Source organism: Lipotes vexillifer, unplaced genomic scaffold (assembly GCF_000442215.2).
Source record: "Lipotes vexillifer unplaced genomic scaffold, Lipotes_vexillifer_v1.1 scaffold113, whole genome shotgun sequence".
Taxonomy (NCBI): Eukaryota; Metazoa; Chordata; class Mammalia; order Artiodactyla; family Lipotidae; genus Lipotes; species Lipotes vexillifer.
The window spans coordinates 673,985-697,604 of record NW_006792514.1 but is presented as its reverse complement, the minus strand read 5'-3'; the positions used below and the strand labels follow the sequence as shown (position 1 = coordinate 697,604).

Genomic DNA, 23,620 nt, shown 5'->3' with positions numbered 1-23,620 from the left:
CAGCAGGATACATATTTCAGGTGGGGAATGGGCCTACACTGTATAAAGAACAATTAAAAATAGCATGGCTACTCAAAACTAGGTAATCATTGGAATAAATTATGACACCTGTACACAGTGGAGGATGAAAAATGATAGGGCAGGAAAACATTTAGTGATATGGAAAAAGGTACTTGATATACTAAGAGAAAAAAAAGCAGGTTCCAAATAGCATCTTCAGTATTCTCTCTGTTTAAACTTTAAAACAAATCTATATTTAGAAAAAAAGATTGGTGATATATACACCAAAAAGTGGTTATCTCTAGGAGGTGGGATTACTAGCGATTATGATTTTCTTATTTGTGCTTTTAAAAAAATTGTGCAAATCTCCTATGATGTGCATGCAATCAGAAAGGACCAATTCTATCAACAGTAGGTGTTCATGTATCTATTATCACAATCAAATGCGACAACTCAAGAGCAGGACCTAAGAGTACCTGCCATTATTTTACCTTTGCAAAAGATTTTGTAATTTCTTTTTGGCTGACTGAGGTTAATTGGTTATCTCAGGAAACAATTTTCTTACTAAAAATTCATATGGGCAGGGGGAGAAGAAACAAGCTCACTATGAAATTGCTTGACTAAAGCTGAGGAAAATACACACACCCCTCTGTGTAAAGCTGTGCAGCCCATGATGTCAACAGCATCCACATTTGCTTCCTTTTCAAGTAACAACGAAACAGCATCAATGTGTCCATATGCTACTGCAAGCATCAGCGGGGTTCTAGGAAAAGAGGGAAATTAGGCTTTTAAAAAGAAGATTAAGAAAATACTCATCACTTCCAGTGGGAGGATCTCCCTCTCTCCATCCCTCTGTCTCTCTCTTTCTCAGTCTCTCTCCCCTCTTGACAATTGCTTGACATTTTCTGAGGGTCCCCACCTTGCTCTCTGCCACTTGGAACAAGCTATCTGCCTCTGGTCTCTAATGGCCACATGGAATGGCGGCAGTGGACTGATCAATATGGGTGGGGCACAGGAAGGTTCCACCTCAAAATGTTCATTTGAGTTCCATCATTTTCAGAACTATGTAGCACTGACCAAATATCAATTGAGTGAGGAGTGTGTATATGTAAGAGACGCTCTTGCTTCTATCAGAGCAGCTCTACTTTCATGGTTTTCTACGTCGGACTTTGGCTCAAGATTTTATTTGAACAAAGCTTCATTGCCTTAGACAAGCCCAGAGTCGCAAGATCCAAGTGCTGGGATCCAGAAGGTGAGGTTCCAGCTTTGGCTTCGACATGAACTCATATATCTGGGGTGAGTCACTAGTGCTTTGTTGCTCTGCGTTTCCTATTTGTAAGAGAAGACTGGGTGGGAGAACGGGCTAACAGATGGAAAACACTTCGGAAAAACAAACTCAGGAAGCATAAAAATATGAAGGATTTTTCCAGTGGAGAGCACTTCTTGAGGTCTGTCCTATTACATTATTAATTTAAAAGATGGGACTGTAGCAGCTTCAGAAGAGGGTAAAAATGGATAGAAAGGAACAAAGGAGGGAATATTTTTAAAAGGCCAGAGCACATGGCTACAGACATAAAAAGTTGGCTGTTTTTCATCAAGATATACACACACACACACACACATTTTTCTTGGATATACACTCCAGTGCAAAGCCACTGCATTACTCTAGGACCCTCATCCATGAATTTCACCCCAATATATACCCCCAACCTAGAATTCAGCAGTCAGCCCTCCTAGCTATTTAACAAATTAACCAGTCACCTGCAGTGATTTGCAATGTCAACCCCAAGCGCATGAACACTTACTGTCCTTTGGCATCTTTCACGTCAACCACTTCTGGGTTGTCTGCAATTTCTAGTAATAGCCGCAAACACAGTGTGTGACCATTAATTACTGAAAAAGAAAATAATGGACATTCTTTTAACAGACCACACATATCCCTCCAAAGTGAACTTTACTGGGACTTCAAATGGGCGGTTTTCAATTGTTGCTAACAGACATCTCCAGGTTTCCAGGTCGTTCCAGCTGCTGGGCTAAGCACACAGTGTGTATGTTATCAACCCATCTTCCCCTTTCTTCCTATTGGGCACTTTGGTCCTCAACTAACTCTTGTCCCTGGTTGCTGTATAGAGGCTTTTTTCCTTAAACAGGACATTCTTATCTCCTCCTATGGGACTGATCATCTCTCTCCACTTTCCAGTTATCCTCTCTGTTCCTCTAAGAGAGCCTCTCAATTCTGTATAATCGTCCTGTGTCTAGCCTGCCTCCAGCCCTTTGTAAAAAGAAGGCAGAAGGGAAGAGGAGTGGGGAGGGGAGCAGAGGAGGGGAAGAAGGGAGACGGGAACAGATCTCCCCTCTTTTCCCCATCATTTTACATTCTGAGGTAGACGCTGAAGCAGTTATTCTGCCCCAACTGATTAGTGGTGACTTAAAGCAAAACGTCAAGCCAGCAAGGTGTACATCAGCCACTGGCTCACTGCTCATTGACTGACTGGCACCCCCAGGAGACTCACAGATGGACCCCCAGTAGCTGGAGGACTCCTCCATCTGAGTTCCTCAAATCAAAGCCTTCATTTCTCTGCCTTCTCCCGGCGGCCTCCCCCGGCGGCCCCCCCCCCCCCCCCCCCCCATCGCCTCTGTCCCCCGCTTCCTTCCCTGCCAAGCTCTGAATGGGGTGTGGCAGGCCCTCACCCTGCCCCTCCATCACCCAGCTGCCCAGGTAGGGACTGGCAAGGGGCAGGAAGTGTGGCCCCAACCTTGGGTTGGCCTTGACCGGCCAGGGCAGAACCCACACAGGGCAGGGCAAGCACCAGGCAAGATGCTTCTTTTAGGAGCTGCGGTGCCCCAGGGCCCGGAAGCAAACCTCCGGGATGACAATCCTTGAGGTAAGGTACTTTCCTCCAGCTTGCTGAATGGAACCCACAGGCTTACAAAAGGCATGGCTTTCCATTCAGGGAGTAGGATAGGAACAAATATGTTTAAAATTCCAAACGTGACCTTCTCTCCTCTCTGAACAATGAGAACACCATAAAATACATTGCACTAACCTCGTTATGGATGTGGAGAGAGAAGGGAATAGATGCAGCTATGTTAGGTTGATAGAGGCTCTTCTAAGAGCTGCGCTTTACAGCCCTTTTTATTGCATGCCAGTCATGAGAGAAGGCTAATTTAACAAAGACACATTTTTCAGGGACAATACGTATTAGAATTAGCTCACATTCATCGACACCACTCAAATTAACTACAGGAATAATACCTGCATTTTGTAGACACTGCATTCAGCTAATGCTCAGCAACATCCCATTTATGTACCTCAGGAGGAAATTTTGTGGAAATATTGTTGTTGCTGTTGTTTTGCTTTTTGTTTTAAAAATTACATTAAATCTGTTACCAATGGTGAAATATGCAAGGGGTTTAATGTATGCTCAAAAGTAAATAATTAGCAGAGGACTGATAGCTAAATACTACAGGTGGTGGTATCTTATAATACTCATGAAATGGAGGTACAGCATATTTTGATTGATTCCTCTTTCTATAGCAATTTGATATTCTTTAAATACTCATAATCATAATGGTTCCAAGGATTTTGATTTCTGCCTAAACAGAAAAAGGGGGGGAAAATCATCTAAGTTCATATCACTCATCCAGGATGCTGGAGAGCAAACCAATTTCTTCAGTAGTGTGTCTTTTTTTGTGGTGGGGGGCAGTGAGGGGGTGGGAGGTGAGGCCGTGTACAGTAGCTTTTTGAACTGAGCTAATAGCCCTCAGTAAATATAATTCCCCCTTATCGTAAAAGTGTAGCTACCCTAGGATTCTCGTTGGCTTCCCACAAACTATGTTTATTCTGCAATTGCCTTCCAACAAAAAGATGCTACCGTCTCCGTTAGCTGTGCACTGCCAAGTCCAGCTTTGTTTCAGACTAGCTCAGCCTCTCCCTGACTATGAGTGACAGCCATTTCTCATGCTGCTCAAAGACCACAACTGTCATTACAACTATCTGTGCCAAACCCTCTAAAATCCATCCTGGTTCCTCTTCCTCACAGTACTCTCAGGATTTGAAACAAACAAAAATACTGGCATCTCAAATGAGCTGGAAAAGATTCTGGAAAAGCAGATTCTCAAAGCACAGGCTAAAGCTTCTGCACAGCAGACATTTTGTGGAGAACAGAGTCAAATGACAGCCTGCATCTTTTTAATGAATGACACGAGGGAAACCAAAAGGAGTGAGTCCTCGTGACCACTAGAGGGCTCCATTGGACCGCAACCAGTATCACAGTGGCAAATGAGTGACAGTGATTATTCTTCATTGTTTACCTGTCCACAAGGGTGATTTTCCACAATCAAAATAGGCCCTTTGTAATTGTCAGGAAGTACATGGTAACTAAAGCACAATGCCTGCCTTAATAATAGGCAACTACTCTTTAAAAAGGAGAACTAAATGTAAACTTTAATACCAAGAAAGCCTAGAATACCAAACTTTATAATACTACTTATAAATACCAAAAATACCAAAAAGACTAAATGTGATGATGGGAAATAAGAATTTATAACTTAACCATACCAAACATTGCTAAAGTTTTTTCCAGGAACAATCATTTGCAGATAATTAGGCAACACCGTGTTTTTCAATCTCCATATTGTTTTTCTTCAGTGGTTTGGAAATTCAGGGATGTGGATGGCAATACTGCCACAAAATCTAACATTCCAGGAACATTTTCCCACGTACAAGAATCATAAAGTCTTTCGCAAACTGCTTTCACTCCTTTTCTTCCTCAATACATCCATTATTTCATGGTTATTTCTCTTTATAAGATGCTATCTGCTTTCCTGATCAAAGGCCATGATCATTGAATTCCTGAGTCCAAAGGAAATTATGCCTTAGCTGAGCTAGAAACTCTTCCGCATTACCTTTACATCTGTGTATATGTCTAGAAGTGTATGGACAGTTTTTTTTTTTTAATGTATATTGAAGAAAAATCGCAGAAAAGGCAAATTACTTACTTCTTGAAAAATACATGCACTTTTTAACAGTCCCTGTTTTTACACCTGATGCACCAAGAATCAGAGCAAAGATGAAGAAGTACCATTTAGGCTGCACAATAACGTACTGAGTAGATTTGCTGTCTGACGACCCTTTTTATGAAGTAACTGTGAAATATCATTAATTTTGTGCTTCGAAATGCTGTGCGGTTTTATTCCATGTAATTTGTCTGAAGATCATCATACATCTTGCCCTTTTCTCAGAAAGTTTTGTGACTGCCATTGGCCAAAGGTTCAGAACTCTCTTTGGAGTTAAGGGGAAGGCCAGATGCAGCACAGAGGATTTTTAGGGCAGAATGATGGATACATGCCATCATACATTTGTCCAAGTTCATAGAATGTACAACACCGAGAGTGGACCCTAATGTAAACTACGGACTTTAGGTGATTATGGTGTGTCAATGTAGGTTCATCCATCGTAATAAATGTTCCACTCTGGTGAGGGATGTTGATAATGGCGGAGGCTATGCACATGTGGGAGACAGGGTGTACGTGGAAAATCTCTGTACCTTCTTTTCAATTTTCCTGTGAACCTAAAACTGCTCTAAAGAAAAACTGTCTTTAAAGAAGGCCAGAGGCTCTCTGGCCATAGAATACCAGTTATCACCAAGTGGATAGTAAGCCAAAAGCATTCTGGAAGAGTGTAGGCATGTCTGATGTAGAAAGAAAATAGGTATTTTAAGAATTTGGATGAAAGAAAATGCTGCCATCCTTTTACCTGAACTTATAAGTGGGCCACAAAACTAGGGTAACCAGACTCTTGACAAGACCTACCTGAGGCATGAAGTGGGGTTCTTTTGGTTACATTGTCTTTCACAAAGATGGATGCACCCTGATTGATAAGTGCTTCCACACATTCTGTGTGTCCCTTAAAGGCTGCCAGATCCAGAGCAGTGCGGCCTTTCTCATCCCTGATGTCCAGGTCCACCAGCGACTGCAGAAGGACTTCCAAGGCCTGGTGGTGCCCATTGTAGGCCTGCAAAGGAGAAACCAACCACTCAAATGCTTGCTCACCTTAAATCCCACAACAATCCATGTGAGAGGCTAAGGCTCTCCAGATCACGCATGGAGACCACTCCAAAGAGCACATCAGAATGATGCTTGGAATAATTATTGAAACACAGGCAAAACCACAGTTAGGTGGAAAAATTATAACGCACAGACCTCACAGTTACATATGCATTTCTTCGTGTTCTTTCCCTTTTGTCAAATAATTTATTGCAAAGGTACTAAATGTATCAATGTATTCTTATATTTATACCTATTGATCTAATAATCTAATGCAGACTAATAGCTGAATGAATTAATATATTTTTCATCTTCTAGTTCAGTCCTAAACCTATTAACACAATCAGAATATTTTTTCAGGAGGCTTTTCTGTTAAACCTCGAGGGAAAAAAACCACTAAAAACACGGTGGACTTTGTAATTCAAGAGGGGCATAGTGACCTTCTGCCACAGTCCAACATTTTAAATTTCGACCTCATGATCCTAGGTGAGTTTCTTAATTTCACTTAGACTTTGTTTCCTCATCTATAAATGAGATCAATAAAAGCTGCCTTCCAGAGAAGACGAGAAGAGATAAAATTGCAGAGGATTCGCACAGTGTCTTATACATAGTTGATGCTTCCTCTTCTCTCCTTTGTTTCCTCCATTGATTATAATGAAAACATAAAACCAGTTATGGAAGTATATTCCATACATCAGTGCCAAGTTCAGACCCACTGTGAAGTCTTATGCTGCATTAAAGTTAGGAGGCTTCATACTAAAACACAAAACTAAAAGTCCGAAAGGTAATTTTTACTAAGTCTATAAGGTTAAAAAAAAAAAATGTAAATGCACATATAAGGCCAACGATATTGAAATAAAAGAAAGAAAACAGATAAGGATATGGTGGGGGTGGGGATTTGGTGGAGGGAAGTAAAGGAGGAGACAGAGGAAAAGCCTGTCCCCAGTGTCGTCAGCAGCCAAAGTTTCCTCTTATGTCTCCTGCACTTTCTGTTTTTCTACTGCAGCAATTACTCAAGGCACGATTTATTTGAAAAATGGCTTAGCACAGACAAAAGACTAATTTCCTTAATACACAAAGAACTTATACAAACCATTTTAAAAACTAGGAAAATGTGTAAAGGACATGAAAAGGCAGCTCACAGAAAAAGAAATATAAAAGGTCAATACACATACGCAAAAAACCATGTAAATTTTTAGGGTACTATTTTTCAACTACCAAATGGCAATGATTAAGTTTGGGCATGTCCAGTATTAGATAAGACATGGTGAAAAAAAGCAATCTATGCTCTGGTGGTGGAAGTATACACTGGTGTGACATTTGTGGAGGGTGATTTGACAAAAATCTATCAAAAACTGTAAAAAAGTTGCAAATAGTACATATAACAATTTTATAAAAAGCAAATATATCCAGAGAGACACATATCTGTATCTATGTATATTTCTATATTCACAGAAAATTTTAGAAAGATACAAAGGAAACTGTTAACAGTGGTTACCTCTAGAAATGGGAGGTAAAGTAATGAACATGTGGACTCATTTCACCTTGTCTTTTAAAAAACCATTTGAATGTTTTTCCAAGTACATGTCAACCACAACAATAACAAAAACTAGATTAAAAGGACCCACAAGATTTAAGAGTGCTGATAGGAACTGTTTTTAAACCTTTCTCATTATATTATTTTTGTAAATGATTATGATTATTATGCTACATATTAAACATATATATGTAGTATAATAACTCATATGCTGATGAATCCCAAATCTATATCCCAGTTCTAACCACTTCTTTTACTTTGCAAGACATATATATTCAACTGTCTATTGAAATTTCCACTTGAATACCTAATATGCATCTCAAGCTTAACATGTCCCAAACTGACCTCCATCTCAGTAAATGGCAATTTTGTTCTTCTAGCCGCTCAGGCCCAATAATTTGGAGCCCTCTTTTGTCTTCCCTCTTAAGCCCAGGGTTGTAGCGCTACACAAGGGCTCTGGGACATTGGGGCAAGGGGGTGCTAACAAGTAGCTTCCCCGCCCCTTCCCACTGCCTTGCCATGCCCTGGTACAGGGATGTGTCTGCTGAGAGGAAGGGACACTTTTGCTAACCACAAAGAGGTGTCATCAGGTTCTCGGGCATCCGGCAGGAAATATCTATCCATATCCCTGTTGTAATTCACACACAGGTGTTGGGTGACTAGTAGCAGCCCTCAATGCCACGATCATCTCTACTATCCAAGCCATAATCATCTCTACTCTTTCTTTAAAATATATCCAGAATCTATCCAGTTCTCACTATACCACATCCTCTGTTGCCAGGATTATGGCAAAAGCTTCCCTTTCCGTTCTTGCCCTCCTGCAAACGACTACTGAACAGCCACAGGATGAAATCTTTTGAAACTCAAGTTGGATATAGCACTCCTTGATGAAAACTCATTGATAATTCCCTCACTGATAATAAAATCCCAAACTTCTCGTGACCATTCAGGCCCTTAGGATGTGGCCTCCCTCGACCCTGTCCATCAGCACAGTCCTCCACTCACTCTGTTCCAACCACTCTAGCCTGCCCTCTGTACCCCCTATGTTTAAGTAATGCCTGTCCTCCTCTGGGCCATTGCATCTGTCCTTTCTGTTTCCCCTGCCTGGAAAGCCCTTCCCCCAAAGAGCCACAAGGCTTTTTCAGTAATTCTGCTTCAACTGTCCCCTTATCTGGTGGCTTCTCAGAGCCCATATAAAATAGCCCACTACCCGTCTCCTCAACATGTCGGATACTCTACACGCCACTTATCCTGCTTTACTTTAGCTTTATAGCTTTATATATCACTTGATATCTGTTACATATCTATTGATTTGTTTGTTATCTAAGACAGAAGGTACTTTATGTGTATTGCTCACTGTTGTATTCTAGACTCGTGCACGGCACAGACACTCAACAATTATTTGATGAATAAATGAATGAATATAATGACTGCTATTATCATTTATTAGTATTAGTGATAAGAATATATTTTAAAAATAGCAACTATTTATTGAGGGCACTGTGTTGAGCTCTAATCTTTGCAAACATCCTTTTTATAGATGAAAAAAAAACCAAAACAAGCAATGTTAATTAATTCACCCAAGATCACTGAAGCTAGTAAGTGACAAAGTCAGGTTTGAAACCCACAATCTGTGACCACTAGAATCTATGTTTTTAGGCAATGTCTTATAATTTTTCCCAGTAATTCCATTTAATTGACTTTCAAGCAAAATACTTTTGTGCCTATGTGTAATGGCTCAGAGAGCTTAGTAACAAATACTGATTCAGAAACCTAGGATGGAAAGCCTTTAGTCTAACCTAACTTCTGAAGCAATAGTTAATTTCATTGAGTACTTGCTGTGTGTCAGGCAGGACTAGACACGTAGCACCTTATTTAATTACTACGACAAGCCACGGTTTGGATGCTACTGTTATCCCCATCTCACCAACAAGGACACAGGAAGGCTGAGATGTTACTCAGCCCTCAGCCTTATGTGGTGGAGCTGGAATTCAAAGGCACACCAGACAGATCCCAGAGCCTGAGCTGTGGGCTTCTCATGAGCTCGTACTATGGATAGGCTGCAACAAGACCATAAGATATATGCTTCTTTAACTTTTTATTACAGGAAGTTTCAAATTTATATAAAGAACAGAGGATAGTGTCACGAATTCCCAAATACCCATCACCTAGTTTCGGCCATCGTCAACTCACCATTGGTGATTTTAAGCCAACTTGGGAGCACTATCCTCCTATAAAGGGCTGTGACAACAGGAGCATCTACATCAGGGTGTAAGTCAGTCTATCTCAGTTGACTCTGGGCTTGAGTCTGTGGCTTATTTTTGCACAACACCTCTTCTCATTTTAAATTGTAATGGTAGTGACTGATTCAGCTTATGTAGAAATTCTGACTTTACATCAAAGGGAAATGAGTCCATGTAGATAATTGATGGTTCTAGATGCTATTTGCAAATGCTTGTTCCTTCAGTGGCAGTTACTATGATGACAAAGATAGTAAACATTTACAATTTCTGTCACTTTGACTTAGCCTAGGAAAACAGAATTGGCAACCTATAAACTGCATGCGTATCTACAAAGCACCATGGCTCACATATTTAGATTTTAATAAAGAGAAAACCCAAGGCAAAGAGAAACATATTCAGGAAGGAAGGTGATGTAGACGGATCAGCTCTGTTCAGGATAGCAGAGTCACATCCAAGGGCACTTAACTGAGGCGCTGACTTAACTCCTGTAAAAGACCCCTGCAGTTCCTCCTTTAATTCTCACAACAAAAAATAAACCCATTTGCACGTGTTAAAGAGGCTTAACGTTAAAATGGAGTGAACCTTGCTGAAGGAAAGCTTCAGAATTCCAATCGATATTTTCTTCTATATCAGGCACTTAAAAATTCAAAGACAGGATGGTTGAAAGGCCAGATTGATATATAGAATTCCCTTTGTTTCTTCCATTAGTCAAGCCTGCAGCTCTTGAATTTTAGTATCCAAAAGCCTTACGATATGGAGTTGAAGACATAAAACTATGTATGCTATACTTCCAGGGCAATTTAAGGGAAATAATAAAGATAAATTTGATAATACACGAATTTTCACTTACCTTCACACTTTAGGGCTTAACCCTAGAAACAAACTACCACATAACATGGAATTCTATTCTGTGGTTAAATGCATGATTCTGTCTTTAGGCAGTTATGTGGTTCTTAGAGTCTATAAGAAAGTATAAAATAAAGCTTTAAACTCTCTGAAAGAGACTCAGGTAGTCAGGAAAGAAGACCTTTCTCAAATCAGCAGTGCATGATGAACACTGTCTTATTTTTCTTTCTATTCCCATCCTAAATCAGGTGTTTAGTGGGTAATTCCACAAATAATTTCTAAAATATCTCCAGGAAGAAGTAATCACACAAAAGAGCAAATATGCTGGTTCAAAAAGCATGTAGTATTTTGGCTTTCAATAGACAACCCAGTTTAAGCCTTCACTAGAGGTGGCAATCAAACATTTCAAATTTGTTTTACAAAAGACTTTAAAAAATCTCATTAAGTAACTTAAATACTTCTTAAACATAGTTAATTTATTTGAACTTTTTAGATTGGAGCTGAGGGCAGCAAGGAGAAAGAATTTGGGATCTCAACAGAATCCATGAAACAATGGGTCCATCTGGAAATCTCCACAGCTGGAGCCTTTCATTTGCATAGCCTTGTTTCTTGATTTAATTTTTTTCAAGTGGATGAAATGCTTATGAAATTCACTGGGCAGATAACCCTGGAGACTTGACTCATTCAGCCAGGAAATAGTAACTCAAGGCCAGTCAGGTTTCTTGGGGTAGTCAAGGTATGGGGGCATCTGGTTCTCTTTCACTGTAGAATCTTCCACGGAAGAAATAATGTGCCTTGGGCTTTATTCAAGTTAATTGCTACAGAGGGCCCTGGGGAGGGCGATGGGCATTCTTGCGGGGTTCTTGGAGCAAATAATAATTTCTTTAAAAAGTATTAGCTTTTAGAGGGAAAAAATAAAATAGTTTTAGAATTGACCCACTGCTATCACCCTGGTCAAAGTTATCACCATCATCGCTTGCCTGGTTGTCTAGTTTCTGCTTTGTTCCCTGACAATTTAAACTCAATGCAGACGTTAAAGGGATCCTTCTAAGATAAAAGTCGTATCGCAACATCTGTCCCCTCAAAACCCTCCAAACGGTTTCCTCTTTTGCTCAGTGAAGAAGTCAAAGCTCCCCCTGGAGTCTGTGGCCCTCCCCCGCCTCCCTGCCCCCTCTACAGCACTCGGACCCCTACCACCCTCCCTGCATCACTGTGCTCCAGCCATGGTGGCCTTGCTGTTCTGGGAACATGCCAAGTGTGCTCTCACCCCAGGGACTCTGCACTTCTGCCCAGAGCATTCTTCTGTCCGAGACCAAATGGTTAGCTCGTCGCATCCCTGGTCAAACGTGAGATGCTATGTTGTGGGAAACAGCGCCCAGTCTGCCACCTCGATGCTCTCTGTCTCACTGCTCCCATTTGCAGCAGCACTTCTGACCACCTGCCACGTTGTATATTTACTTGTCTATTGTCTCTCCCAGACTGCACACTCTACAAGGACAGTGGCTGGGTTTTGTTTGTTGCCATGTCTCCAGCTCCCGAAATAGTGTTCGGTACACGCACAGTCAGTATATGTCAAAGGAAAGAATGTTAGTGATGTTACTAATAGCGAGGATGATAGTGCCAGGTGCTGTTCTAACTGCTTTACATGCATTAACCCAGGTCATCCCCCCAGTGGCCCTATGACAGAGGTACTGCTATTCTCCCTGTATTATGAGTGGGAAAACTGAGACACAAGAGGTTAGGTACTTGGCCAAGATCATACAAAAAACAATTAAATAAATTAACAAATTGGAAAGGGTTTGGGGATCCTTAACTGACTCACTCCTTTTAATTTACAGATGGAAAAACCATGTCCAGGCGAGTTGCTAATGAGAAGACTGGTGGCTAGGATCCCCTAGGTGTAGAGCTACCAAAGCCCAACTCTCTCCAATGATATTGTACCACCCTGCCTTTACAGGACTGGGAACCGACAACACTTAACAGAGCACCTGGCACCCAGTAAGCACTCAACAATAATTTCTGAAACAAACAAACAAAAAAAGAATGAGAGATGATAGAATTTTTTGGAAGCTAGGAAAGTCTCTTCTCATATTACCAGCAGGCTTAGCAATGCAATCAACCCCACCTTCATAGGGCATGAGAATTCTACCTGAGATAACCTTTCCAAGAGGCCTTTCCCAGCTTTGGGGTAACTTCCCCAGGCACAGCAGATGGCTGGGCAGAGATTCTAGGGTCAACCTTTAGAGCAACCTGTACTAAGAGCCAACTGGTATAAAATTTTATACATGTAAATATCCCACCCTCCATCCACCTTTTCTACTCTAAGCCCATGTCTGGAAGAAAGACGAACGGACATTTTAGCCTGATTTCACTGGACTCAGTGTGTGCGTGTGTCCGTGTGTATAGTTGCTGCGTTGGGCTCCATGAGTGTGATCGGTTCATCCCAATCCTTGTGGCATGGCCTCATCCCTTCTTACCCTGCCTGACTGCTTAAGTATGCCATCAATAAAACACTCCTCTCTGCTCTCCAAAATCTCCATCTCAATTTTTCACCAGAAGGAAACTGAATAAGTGCTTATGTGTGCGTGGTACTGAGTGAAATGTCATAACTGCTAAACGCAGAGACCCAGTATCCTACTCTTCCCAACATCCAGCCTCTGGGTGCATCCAAACACCTTCTTGATGGCCCTGGACCGAGGCCTCACAGCTCAGCAGAGCCCTGCGTAGGTGAGCTGGCTGTTGCCAGTCTGAGAGGTGCCTAGGGAACAGCTGCTGCTGATCAACGGTTAGCAAGACCTTAACTGAAGCAGAGTGGCAGTGAGCTTCCCAGCTCGGTCACCCTCAGAGAGAGTCTGGGGACCCCCACTCTGAGCTATTGCATTTCTCTTCAGTGACTGGGATGAGGAAAGGAAGCTTTACTGGCGGCAGAATAATTCCTGTTCCCCTCCCTCCCAGATCTCACCCAGTATAAGAATCAGCCCCTGATACCTCCTCTGAGACCCCGATTCCAAGCCCAGGCAGAAGCAGCAGAGTTGCAATTATGCATATTTTCATCTTGCTCTCACAAGTCTGTATTTAAATATCGCAAGTTTTTAAGTGTGGCATTCGATTATCTGTAAGTTCAGTACTTGCTGTCTATACTTAAATCTCTAAAAGCAAAATAAAACATTTCCTCAGTTTACTGATTTAACCACTAGATAATAATAATTTAGAGACTTCAAATTTATAACAATGATTATTCTTAAGGGCACTGTGATACGGCTTCATGCACGTTGTCTCTTTTCCTGTATCCTCACTTCACAGATGGGCAAATCAAGGCTCAGCCAGGGTAAGTCATGTGTCTGAGGTCACCAGTGAGAAGCTGGGATTGGAATTTGAGACATGCTTTCTCACCGCAGCCTGAGCCTTCACCCATGTACTGTTTCCATTATGAGTTATTATGCATCGCTATGCTTCCCTTTTAAGAGCAGCCTAGTTTTAGGAACACTTAGGTTCTTTTTGTAACGGGGGAAGCGGCCTACGGCATCTCACTTACAGCTAAGTGGAGCGGACTCTTGGTAGCACCAGCATCTGACTCTTCAAAAACACTGTTGGTTCTTTCCAAAAGCTGTGGAGACACAAAGAAAACAACAGTACGTGAGTGCAATTTGCAGAAGGAATCCTACTTTATGGATACAAGTGTTGACATAAATGAGAAAGGAGGCTTCAGAAACGTAAGAAATCATGCAACTTCTCAGAAACGTTAAGAAATCTGATATAGCATATCTAAACCAAATATGCTAACTGAATATTTCAACTTCTAGGTCATCTTAGCATTTGTTATTCAAAAGAATACTTGAAAAGTTGCTCAGCTTCACCAATCGAGGCAAATAATTCATGTTAAATCCACTTCCCACCCAGCAGGTCATCACAACGAGAAAATTACAATACCCAGGGTCTATTCCATTATCAAACACACATTTACGGAGACAGCGTTGCAAAAGACTTAAGAGCTTAAGAAGCTCTTGTTCTCACGGAGCTTACATTCTAGAGCGGGAAAGCACAGACAAACAAATAAACAACATACACGTAAGAAGATATCTGGTAGTGAAATATGCTGTAATGAAAGTAAAGTAGGGAGATGTGAAATGGAGTGACTGGGAAGTTACTCTACAGCTGATGGCCAGGGGAGGCCTCTCCAAGCAAGGAGATGACAGTTCAAGTGAGACCTGAAGAAGAGTGAAATCAAGTCAAAATGTGGCAGGAGAGCATTCTGGGAGCAGGAAGGAGTCAGGGCAAATGCATCAAGTGGGGATGAACGCGGTGAGTTCAAGGAATGGAACGGATGGTGTGACTAGGGTATGATGTTGGTGAGGGTGTCAGGCAAAAGACATTTCATTGACTCTTGTTGGGAGAACAAACTGTTAAAACCTTTCCGGGCAATTCTGTGCATACCTTTGACCCTAGGAGTTAATCCCCACTAAATAATTAGACAAGCGCACAATGACACATGTATAAAGAAATATATTCATTCAACACTTGATGAATGACTACCAATGTGCCCAGATACTGTTCCATGCACCGATTCAAAAATAAAAAATATATTTAAAAATCAATTTTTTCATGGGGGGCAGGGCAGGCAATAGAAAAAAGAAGTTATATAATTAATTAGAAAGCCATAGGTGCGATGGAGAAAGATAAAACAGAGAAGGAGGGTTTGGAAGGCTGGAGGAGAGGTCCATTTGCAACTTTATATACAGAGACCAGGAACGGCCTTACTGAGCAGGTGATGGCTGAACAACGTCTGGGGGCGATGAGAGAGCCTTGTGGATATCTGGGGGAAGAGCATTCCAAGCAGAGGGGCCAGCAATTGCCGAGTCCTTTAGCGACAGAGATGCTTAAGATCATCAGTGAGACTGGAGCAAGGTGAGCAAGAATGAGAATGACAGGACAGGAAATCAGAAAGATGGTGGCACTGTGGGTGGTAGTATCACAAGGAGCCTTCTGGGTTGTTGTAAAAAGTCTGTGACTTCTATCCTGAGTGAGATAGAATTTCACTGGAGTGCTTTGAGCCGAGGGGTGACATGTTCTAACTTTTAGACTCTAGGGAGGGCACAGAGACCACTGAAGAGCTGGGGCAAAAGTCCAAGAGAAATAACGGTGGCTTGGACCAGCAGGGAGCAAGTGGTGATGGAGAAAAGTGTTGGACTGTGGATATTTTTGGAGGCAGAGTCAACAGGATTTGCTGATGGACTGAATGTGAATGTGAGAGAGAGAAGTAAAGGATGACACTCAGGATTTTGTTGTAAGCAAACTGAAAGATGGAGGTTCCACGAACTGAAATGGAGAAGTGAGTGGAATATATGTAGCGGGAAAAAGCAGAAGTTCGATTTTGGAAATGTTAGGTTTGAGATGCTTTTAAAGCATCAAAAATACATGTTAGGGCTTCCCTGGTGGCGCAGTGGTTGAGAGTCCGCCTGCCGATGCAGGGGACACGGATTCGTGCCCCGGTCCGTGAAGATCCCACGTGCCGCGGAGCGGCTGGGCCCGTGAGCCATGGCCGCTGGGCCGGCGCGTCCGGAGCCTGTGCTCCGCAACGGGAGAGGCCACAGCAGTGAGAGGCCCGCGTACCGCAAAAAAAAAAAAAAAAAAAAAAAAGTACATGTTAATCGGCAGCTGTAGGATACACGGGTGTGGACTTAAGGGTATTTAAAGCCATAAGGCTGGATGAGATGAGCCAGGGAGTACACAGAGAAGGGAGACTGGATCCTGGGCACCCAACATTAAGAGCTAGAGAGATGAGAAGGAACCAGCAGGGAGATGCAGACTGAGCAGGTGAGCTAGAAAGAACATCAGGAGAGCAGGAGGTTCTGAAACCAAGTGAAGAAACCGTTTTAAGGAGAGAATGCATAGCCGTGTCAAAAGTCCTGATAGGTCAAGTAAAATGGGGCCTGAGAATTGCCCGCTGGGTTTAGGAACATGGAGGCTATTAGTGACTCTGCTAAGAGCAGTTTATCAAGACACTGTTTATATGGAAAAAAAAAAAACCCAACCAACAGAAAATGAATAAACAGCAATAGGGATGGAGTAAATAAACTGTAGTGGTATTTATATATCACCACTTCTGATAAGCTCTCCCTCTTGATATTGCTGTTAAGTCTTCTTTGTATAGTGATGCATCCAAAAGGGACAAAAACCCAACACCCAAAGCCTTGATGTGTGGTGAATATGGCAGTATTCAGTGTCCACTCCAGCCTCCTGACTGATGGGATTGGGCTGCCCTATACTGCAGAGACTAGACAGCTCAAAACTACATTTCCTAGACTCCCTTGAACTAGGGTTTCAGATCTGATTTAGGTTCTGCCAACTAGGTGCAGTCTGAAATTTTAGAGACAGAAGTGAGCAGATGGCATCTCTGATTTCTGAGGGTAAGCAGAGTCATGGAGACTTTAGCTTGTCTTTTAGCTCCCTGTGGGCAGGCTACTATCTTCGTGAGGGTAGAGAAGCAAGACAGGGATACAGGCATCTGTTTTTGGCAGTGTGGATTAAGCAGATGCTGTGTGGCTCTAGGGCCAATAGCAGTGGCAGTGACAAGTCTGTCCCCGTAAGTCAGCTGGGGTGGTGTGTCTATGGAGCAGCCATTCCAGGGCTGCTTTCTGATTCCCCATCTCCCTGATCATGAGGAAGGGGCAGCTACCCTGGCAGTCCAAGTGCAGTTTAGGTTTATTTCTGGAGGATCAGCCTAGGGCGCCCTCTTCTAGACCTCCCAACAATATTATAAACACTTTTTTTTTTTTTTTTTTTTTGTGGTACGCGGGCCTCTCACTGTTGTGGCCTCTCCCGTTGCGGAGCACAGGCCCCAGACGCGCAGGCTCAGCGGCCTTGGCTCATGGGCCCAGCCGCTCTGCGGCTTGTGGGATCTTCCAGGACCGGGGCACGAACCCGTGTCCCCTGCATCGACAGGCAGACTCTCAACCACTGCGCCACCAGGGAAGCCCTGTGTATTGTTTTTGTAATAAAAACACTAAAGCTATTTCTGTTTGGAAGAAAAGCCATTAACCTTCCTTTTCACTTAATAGAATGATGTACACAGACCCCTAGATAGGTCCAGAACGCCTTTCTAGTCAATGCATGTGAAACAAAATGTTCGCATTCTCTGGTAGATCAAGTAACAGTGTAAAATTTACCATCTAAAAGCACACAATTTCAAGTTTTCAAATAATACAATACAAATAATTATATCGGAAGTATGAGACATTTTATGTTTGTTTTTATTAGTGCGAGAATAGAATTTGGAACTTAAGCAATCTAGGATACATTAGAATAATGAGAGCAAATTTAATTTTAACTTCAAAACTAATAACTTTAAAACCATCTGCCATACATAGTTGAAATAAAAGTAGCTTCAACTGCTTGAAAAGGCTAGAAAACAGCTGTTCTTTGCTTTGTTTTGCAACATTATCACCTGCAAGAGTTCCTGGAATTGACAGTGCCTACCAACTCCAAATCCTGTCCTAGGATGAACTTTTAATCAAAGGAACACAGAATCATTTCCACCATTATCACAAACACGATGAACAGAGGCAAGAAGACAATGTACTGTTTACAGTCAAAAGTTAGGCATATTCCCAGAAGATTTATTGTGGAAGGTTTTTCCACACATGTACTTTGATCATTCTAATAGCATGTGATTTTTACTTCAGTCATTCACTACACGTTTGCTGAATGTCATCTCTGTCAAGAAGCCTGGGTTAGGCACCAGGATTCAACTGTGCAGCGAACAGATGTGGTCACTGACCTGAGAGAACTTAGACGCTAGTGGGGAACCCACAGAAGTTAACGGGTAGTGAAAACAGTGAGGCAAGAGCTAGGATGCAAGATGCTATGGGAACATGAAGGAAGAGGTACCTGACATAACCCTGGGGGTCAGAGAAGACTCTTCTGTAAAGGAAGGTTTAGCCTGAGACCCAGAGGGTAGGAATCTGTGAGGCAAAGAGAGAAGGGAATTTCTAGGCAGAAGGAAGAGCATGTGAGAACACAACAAATACGAAAAGCTTTAGATTTAATAAGACTAGATAGCATGTAGGGGTAAGGAAAGAATGAGGAGCAATTAGGCTGGAAACGTAAGCAGACGACAGATTAGGTATAGGATGATCATATCATTATCGCCCAATTCAGGACATTTATGAGACTGACAATTGCGCTGGGATAACAGCTGTAAGCCAGGACGTCAAATCAGGATAATTAGTGAGTCATTGCAGTGCTTTCAGCCGGGAAGAGGCATGATCACGATCAGATTCTTGGATTTCATGAAAATCTCTCTGTGCAGTGTGGAAAATGAGCTGCAGTGGTGCTGGGGGTGAGGACTGCAACCCTAGAAGCAGGGAGATCAGTTAGGATATTTCAACTATGGGATTTCTAAATTATGAATTATTAAGCTGTTGAGAATGGATGGTGGCCTATACTACAGAAGAGGCAGAGGAAATGGAAGGAAGTGGGGATATTCAGGACTTTCATTCACTCCTTTATTCATTCATTCAATAGTTATTGAGTACTGTGCTAGGCACTGAGATTTCCAGTTCTAAAATGGTCGTTACCCACATGAACCTGAGAACCTAGAAGGTGTAATAGACATCATTCATCGATTGAACACTGGAGGAAGGGGAAAGTGTAGAGTCAAGGATGACACCTAATTTTCTTGCTTTGGTAACAGGGTGAATTGTGATGCCTTCTTTAAGATAAGAAACAAAGAGAAGGCACAAGGTCAGGGGAGGGAAATTGTGTTGAGCTTTAGTCTGAAGTGCTGCTGGGACATTTAAGGGGACATGTCCAGTGGACAGATGGATATAATGTTTGAAGCTTGGAAGAGCGATCTCGGCTGGAGTAATGGATTTGGGAATCACCAGCAATGGCTGAGACAGGAAGCCCCCACTGTGGATGAGGCAGCCAGGGAGAATGTGTAGTGAGAGAGGACGTAAACCTCAGGAATCCCAGTATTTAAGGTTTGGAAGAGGAAGAGAGTCTGCAAAAGGGGTTGTGAGGAGGGGAGGGTACAGAGGGGTAGGAGGAAAACCAGGAGAGTGAGGAGGTGATGGTGGTGGTGACGGTGACTGGTGGCGGTTGTGATGACCATGATATGAAGGTGCTGGTGGTGATAAGTGATAATGATGAAGATTCTCACTGATGGCAACCGAAAGGTATTAAGCATTTACTATGAGCTGAGCATTCCGTGGATCACCTCAATCTATCCTCAAGTAATCCATTAAGTAACTTGCTCAAGTTCACACAGCCTGGAAAATACAGATGAGGAAACCGAACCAGGTCTAATTCAAAACCCATGTTATCTACCCCACAAAACAATGTCTTCCTGTCAACTGATAAGCTGAAACTTTTTCCTGATATTAAAAAAAAAAAAAAAAATCCAACAGGGATGAGGGTAGGAGACAGGAAGAGTTTTTGTGTGTGTGTGTGTGCGTGTGTGTGTGTGTTTTTAAAGTATGTGGGTCTTTTTTATGTCTCTAACTTCAACAATTCCCTTTGATCTTTGAGATTTTCCTCTTTGTTTCCCAGGAGTGGTAAGTAGTCATTTTAGTTACACAGCAGTCACAGGGGACCTTAATTGGAATCTAGCTTTTCTAATATGCCTCTTGCTTTAGCGATTCTTCTTTGTTAGTTAAGAAGGCAATGTGAAAAAAGTGGGGAGAAAAGCAATTTGTAAGTCATTCAAAACTGACATTTATGTTTAGAATTTTCTTTCTAATTTAAAATTGATTCTAAACATACAGAGTCCAAGGGATGATGCAGATACACAGCACTGCTCAGAGACTCGACTCTGCACAAACGACTCAGGGGAATATGGGGGCCGGAGGGAGGCAGAGAGCTCCTACCATGACTCATTATACGAACTCGTACTTAAGCCTGTGGTCTGCACTACTACTGGAAAATAACATTGCTCTACAGAGATCACCCGCAACCTACCTTGTCAAAATCCGAAACAGAATGGCTCTTTTGAAACACAGTTACAGCTAAGAATACATGCCAAACAAGCAGTATCATAAAAAGGCAATGAGTTCTGCACGTAAAGCTTGTAGTTATAAATCAAAGAATATAATTTATACGTAACATTTACACAATCCATGCATTCACATGCTAGTTTTCACGTTGAATTACACTCATAAATCCAAAGTACACGTCCGATATGTCACCATCAGTTTCTACTGGCTCAATAAAAAATTTGCACTCATTCCAAGGATCGACTTGGTCCTCTGCCTAAAAAATCTATTAAAATGGCTGCTTTGGGCTTCCCTGGTGGCGCAGTGGTTGAGAGTCCGCCTGCCGATGCAGGGGATACGGGTTCGTGCCCCGGTCTGGGAGGATCCCACATGCCGTGGAGCGGCTGGGCCCGTGAGCCATGGCCGTTGAGCCTGCTCGTCCGGAGCCTGTGCTCCACAACGGGAGAGGCCACAACAGTGAGAGGCCCGCGTACCGCAAAAAAAAAAAAAAAAAAAAATGGCTGCTTTAATAAAGCCTTTATCTGGACTACTTAATCTTATTCCTTGTTATCTCCAAAATCCCAGAATTGCTTCTTTTCTCATTTGATCAATCATTTATGAAGCTTGTATGGAGAATCTAGCACTGCTTGACCTCCACCTCTTCTCTCACAGCGTCCTCCTACCACCTTGCATTTGCCAAGACTCTCTTGGCTGAAAAAAACCAGAAGGTCTGAGATTCAAGCTACTCCCAACCCCCCACTGACAAGTGAAGATGGGCATCTGAAGTGGGAATTGAGAGAAGAAAGCTAAGATGAGAGCAAGCAGGCTTTTCAACCATCTTATTCGTAAAACGTGAACTCTCTGGTTCAGCTCGGGGTGGGGGTGGGGGTGGCTGGGATACTCTATAACTTTGGGGGGCCTGAGAAAACGAGGTATTTAAGATTATAACAACTCATAGGACATTTTCTGAATTTGGAAGGCATTTCCACAGGACCGGAGGACTGCCACGAAGAACACCTCAACGTCTTGGATTTTAAAACAGCAGAGGTAATAGAAGGCCAAGTTTAAGCCTCTTTCTCTAAAAAGTGAATCTGTGATAACAAAATCAAGAATAACTATGAACTTGACCATAAGCCAATGGGCCGCTAGGTTAACAAAACAGTGATCTAATCCAAAATTGCAAGGAAACACACAAATATTACCCTTTAGCTGGGAACCCAAGCTTTGTAAGTAGTATAGCTTATGACTAGTTATTTGAAAATATGGCAGGAAAAAATCCAGGGGTTTCAAGAGACCTTCAGCTGAACTAAACCGGTTTCTAAATGTGCTATTTAAGAAAGCAGAAACCAAGTATGGTTCGGAATATAAAAACAGAAAGGTGTAGCCAGTGGGTCTGTGAGGTAACCCTTGCTCTTGTCAGTGCTGGTTAGACTTGGACTACATAACTAGTTTCCACAGGTGAGGAGGGGGAAGAGAAAACCAATCAGAAAATATCCATGAGGACCATGTCAACGAGGTGCTCTGAGGAAAGTTTTAAAAATGGATTTATTTATCTTTTAGCAGTGAGGACATTTATGAGTCTTCACGTCAAAGGGCTGGAAGCAGACCAAGGTCCCTGGAAAGTTGGCACCTCTGTCAGAAATTCTATTTCACATTCCACTTGTCTGTGCTTGAGAATGAGATGCTGTTTAGGCAACCTCAAGGCCAGTCCTGAGTCCACTGTGGGGTGACCTGACTCTGGCTCAGGCCAGAAGAGGGGGCCCAGTCTGCAGAAGTTTCAGACCACCCAGCCTATGTCAACGCTCCATTCAGAGGCTCCCAGGGGCACAGGATAGAGCTCGGGGGATCCCACAGGTCTTCCAGTCTCAGGCTTAATATAATGTTTCAGGCCATACTGGACCTCAGTGGACGCCAGGCCTTTGAGCCTAGCCCAAACTAAACTAGCTCCCTTCATGATGGCACATCAGTAACAGCAGTGACTGTTTCTCACGATTCTGTCCACACCCCTTCACAGCTATTAGAGAAAGCCGTGTTGCTTGAAATTGTTATTAACAACAATTACTGGAAACTCAGTGGTTCCTAGAAATGCATGCATCTAAAATCTAATTTCTGCCTTCTCCACTCAATTCCATAAGTAAGGAACCATTACCTTTCTATACTTGCGTAAGTCAAGGTCTATGGAACTTCAAAAGGAGACAACACATTTGTTAGGAGGGCACTACTAGAAGCTTAGCTACATTAAGTTCCCAGCTCCTCTTGGGAGCTGGTTTTGATAACTCTGATCTCCTCTCTCCAGTGTATATTCAGTTCCTGGTGATTTCCTTGCCAATTAAAAGGCAGAAGAGCCTGTCGTATGTAAGGAAGGCTAATGAGACCTGCTGTGAAGATAAAGGCAAACGCCGGGTACGAAATGCGTGGTGTTCAAAAACTATCTTGCAGGAGCCGTAAAAATGTTCATGTACTTTGACCCATAAACCGAATACTTCAGACTCTACCCTGAGAAAGTTTTAAGCCCGAAGCCATCCAATAGTGAAACAGTATAAACAACCTAAATAGAAGAATGTCTAAGTTATGACTGATCCAATAGTTGAATATTATTTAGCTTAAAAAATGTTTACCAAGAGTTTTTAATAGCACTGGGAAAGGATCATGTCAGAATAGTTTATGGAAAAATAATCAATGCATAGAATGGCATATTTAATACTATCTCATGTATGTAAAAAATAAAATATGTGAGAAGGAGACTGGAAGGAAATATACCAAAAGAGTTATTAATAACTGCTTTGTAGTGGAGGGACTTCGGGTGTTTGATTTCTTTCCACTTTTCTACATATTCTAAACTTTCTACAACAAATACAGATTACTCTAATAAAGAAAAACATAAATTTCTATTTAAAAGTGAGATGGTTGAGTCAGATGATTTCCAAGGTCCCTTTAGCATCCTATCCAGTCAAAATTTAGGCTGGGGGGGGGGG

The 23,620-nt window shown here is 42.2% G+C and overlaps 1 protein-coding gene across 2 annotated transcripts in view; it reads right to left on the bottom strand.

Annotated features, from left to right (window-relative positions):
- ANKRD44 (ankyrin repeat domain 44) overlaps positions 1 to 23,620 on the bottom strand; it is a 191,070-nt gene that overhangs the window by 23,095 nt on the left and 144,355 nt on the right. For both annotated transcript variants that reach the window (XM_007465702.1, XM_007465701.1), the window contains exons 16-19: positions 14,210 to 14,281; positions 5,815 to 6,016; positions 1,806 to 1,893; positions 646 to 763 (exon numbers count right to left, since the gene is read on the bottom strand). In XM_007465702.1, the coding sequence (XP_007465764.1) occupies positions 646 to 763; positions 1,806 to 1,893; positions 5,815 to 6,016; positions 14,210 to 14,281 (480 nt within the window). The remainder of the gene's footprint in view (positions 1 to 645; positions 764 to 1,805; positions 1,894 to 5,814; positions 6,017 to 14,209; positions 14,282 to 23,620) is intronic.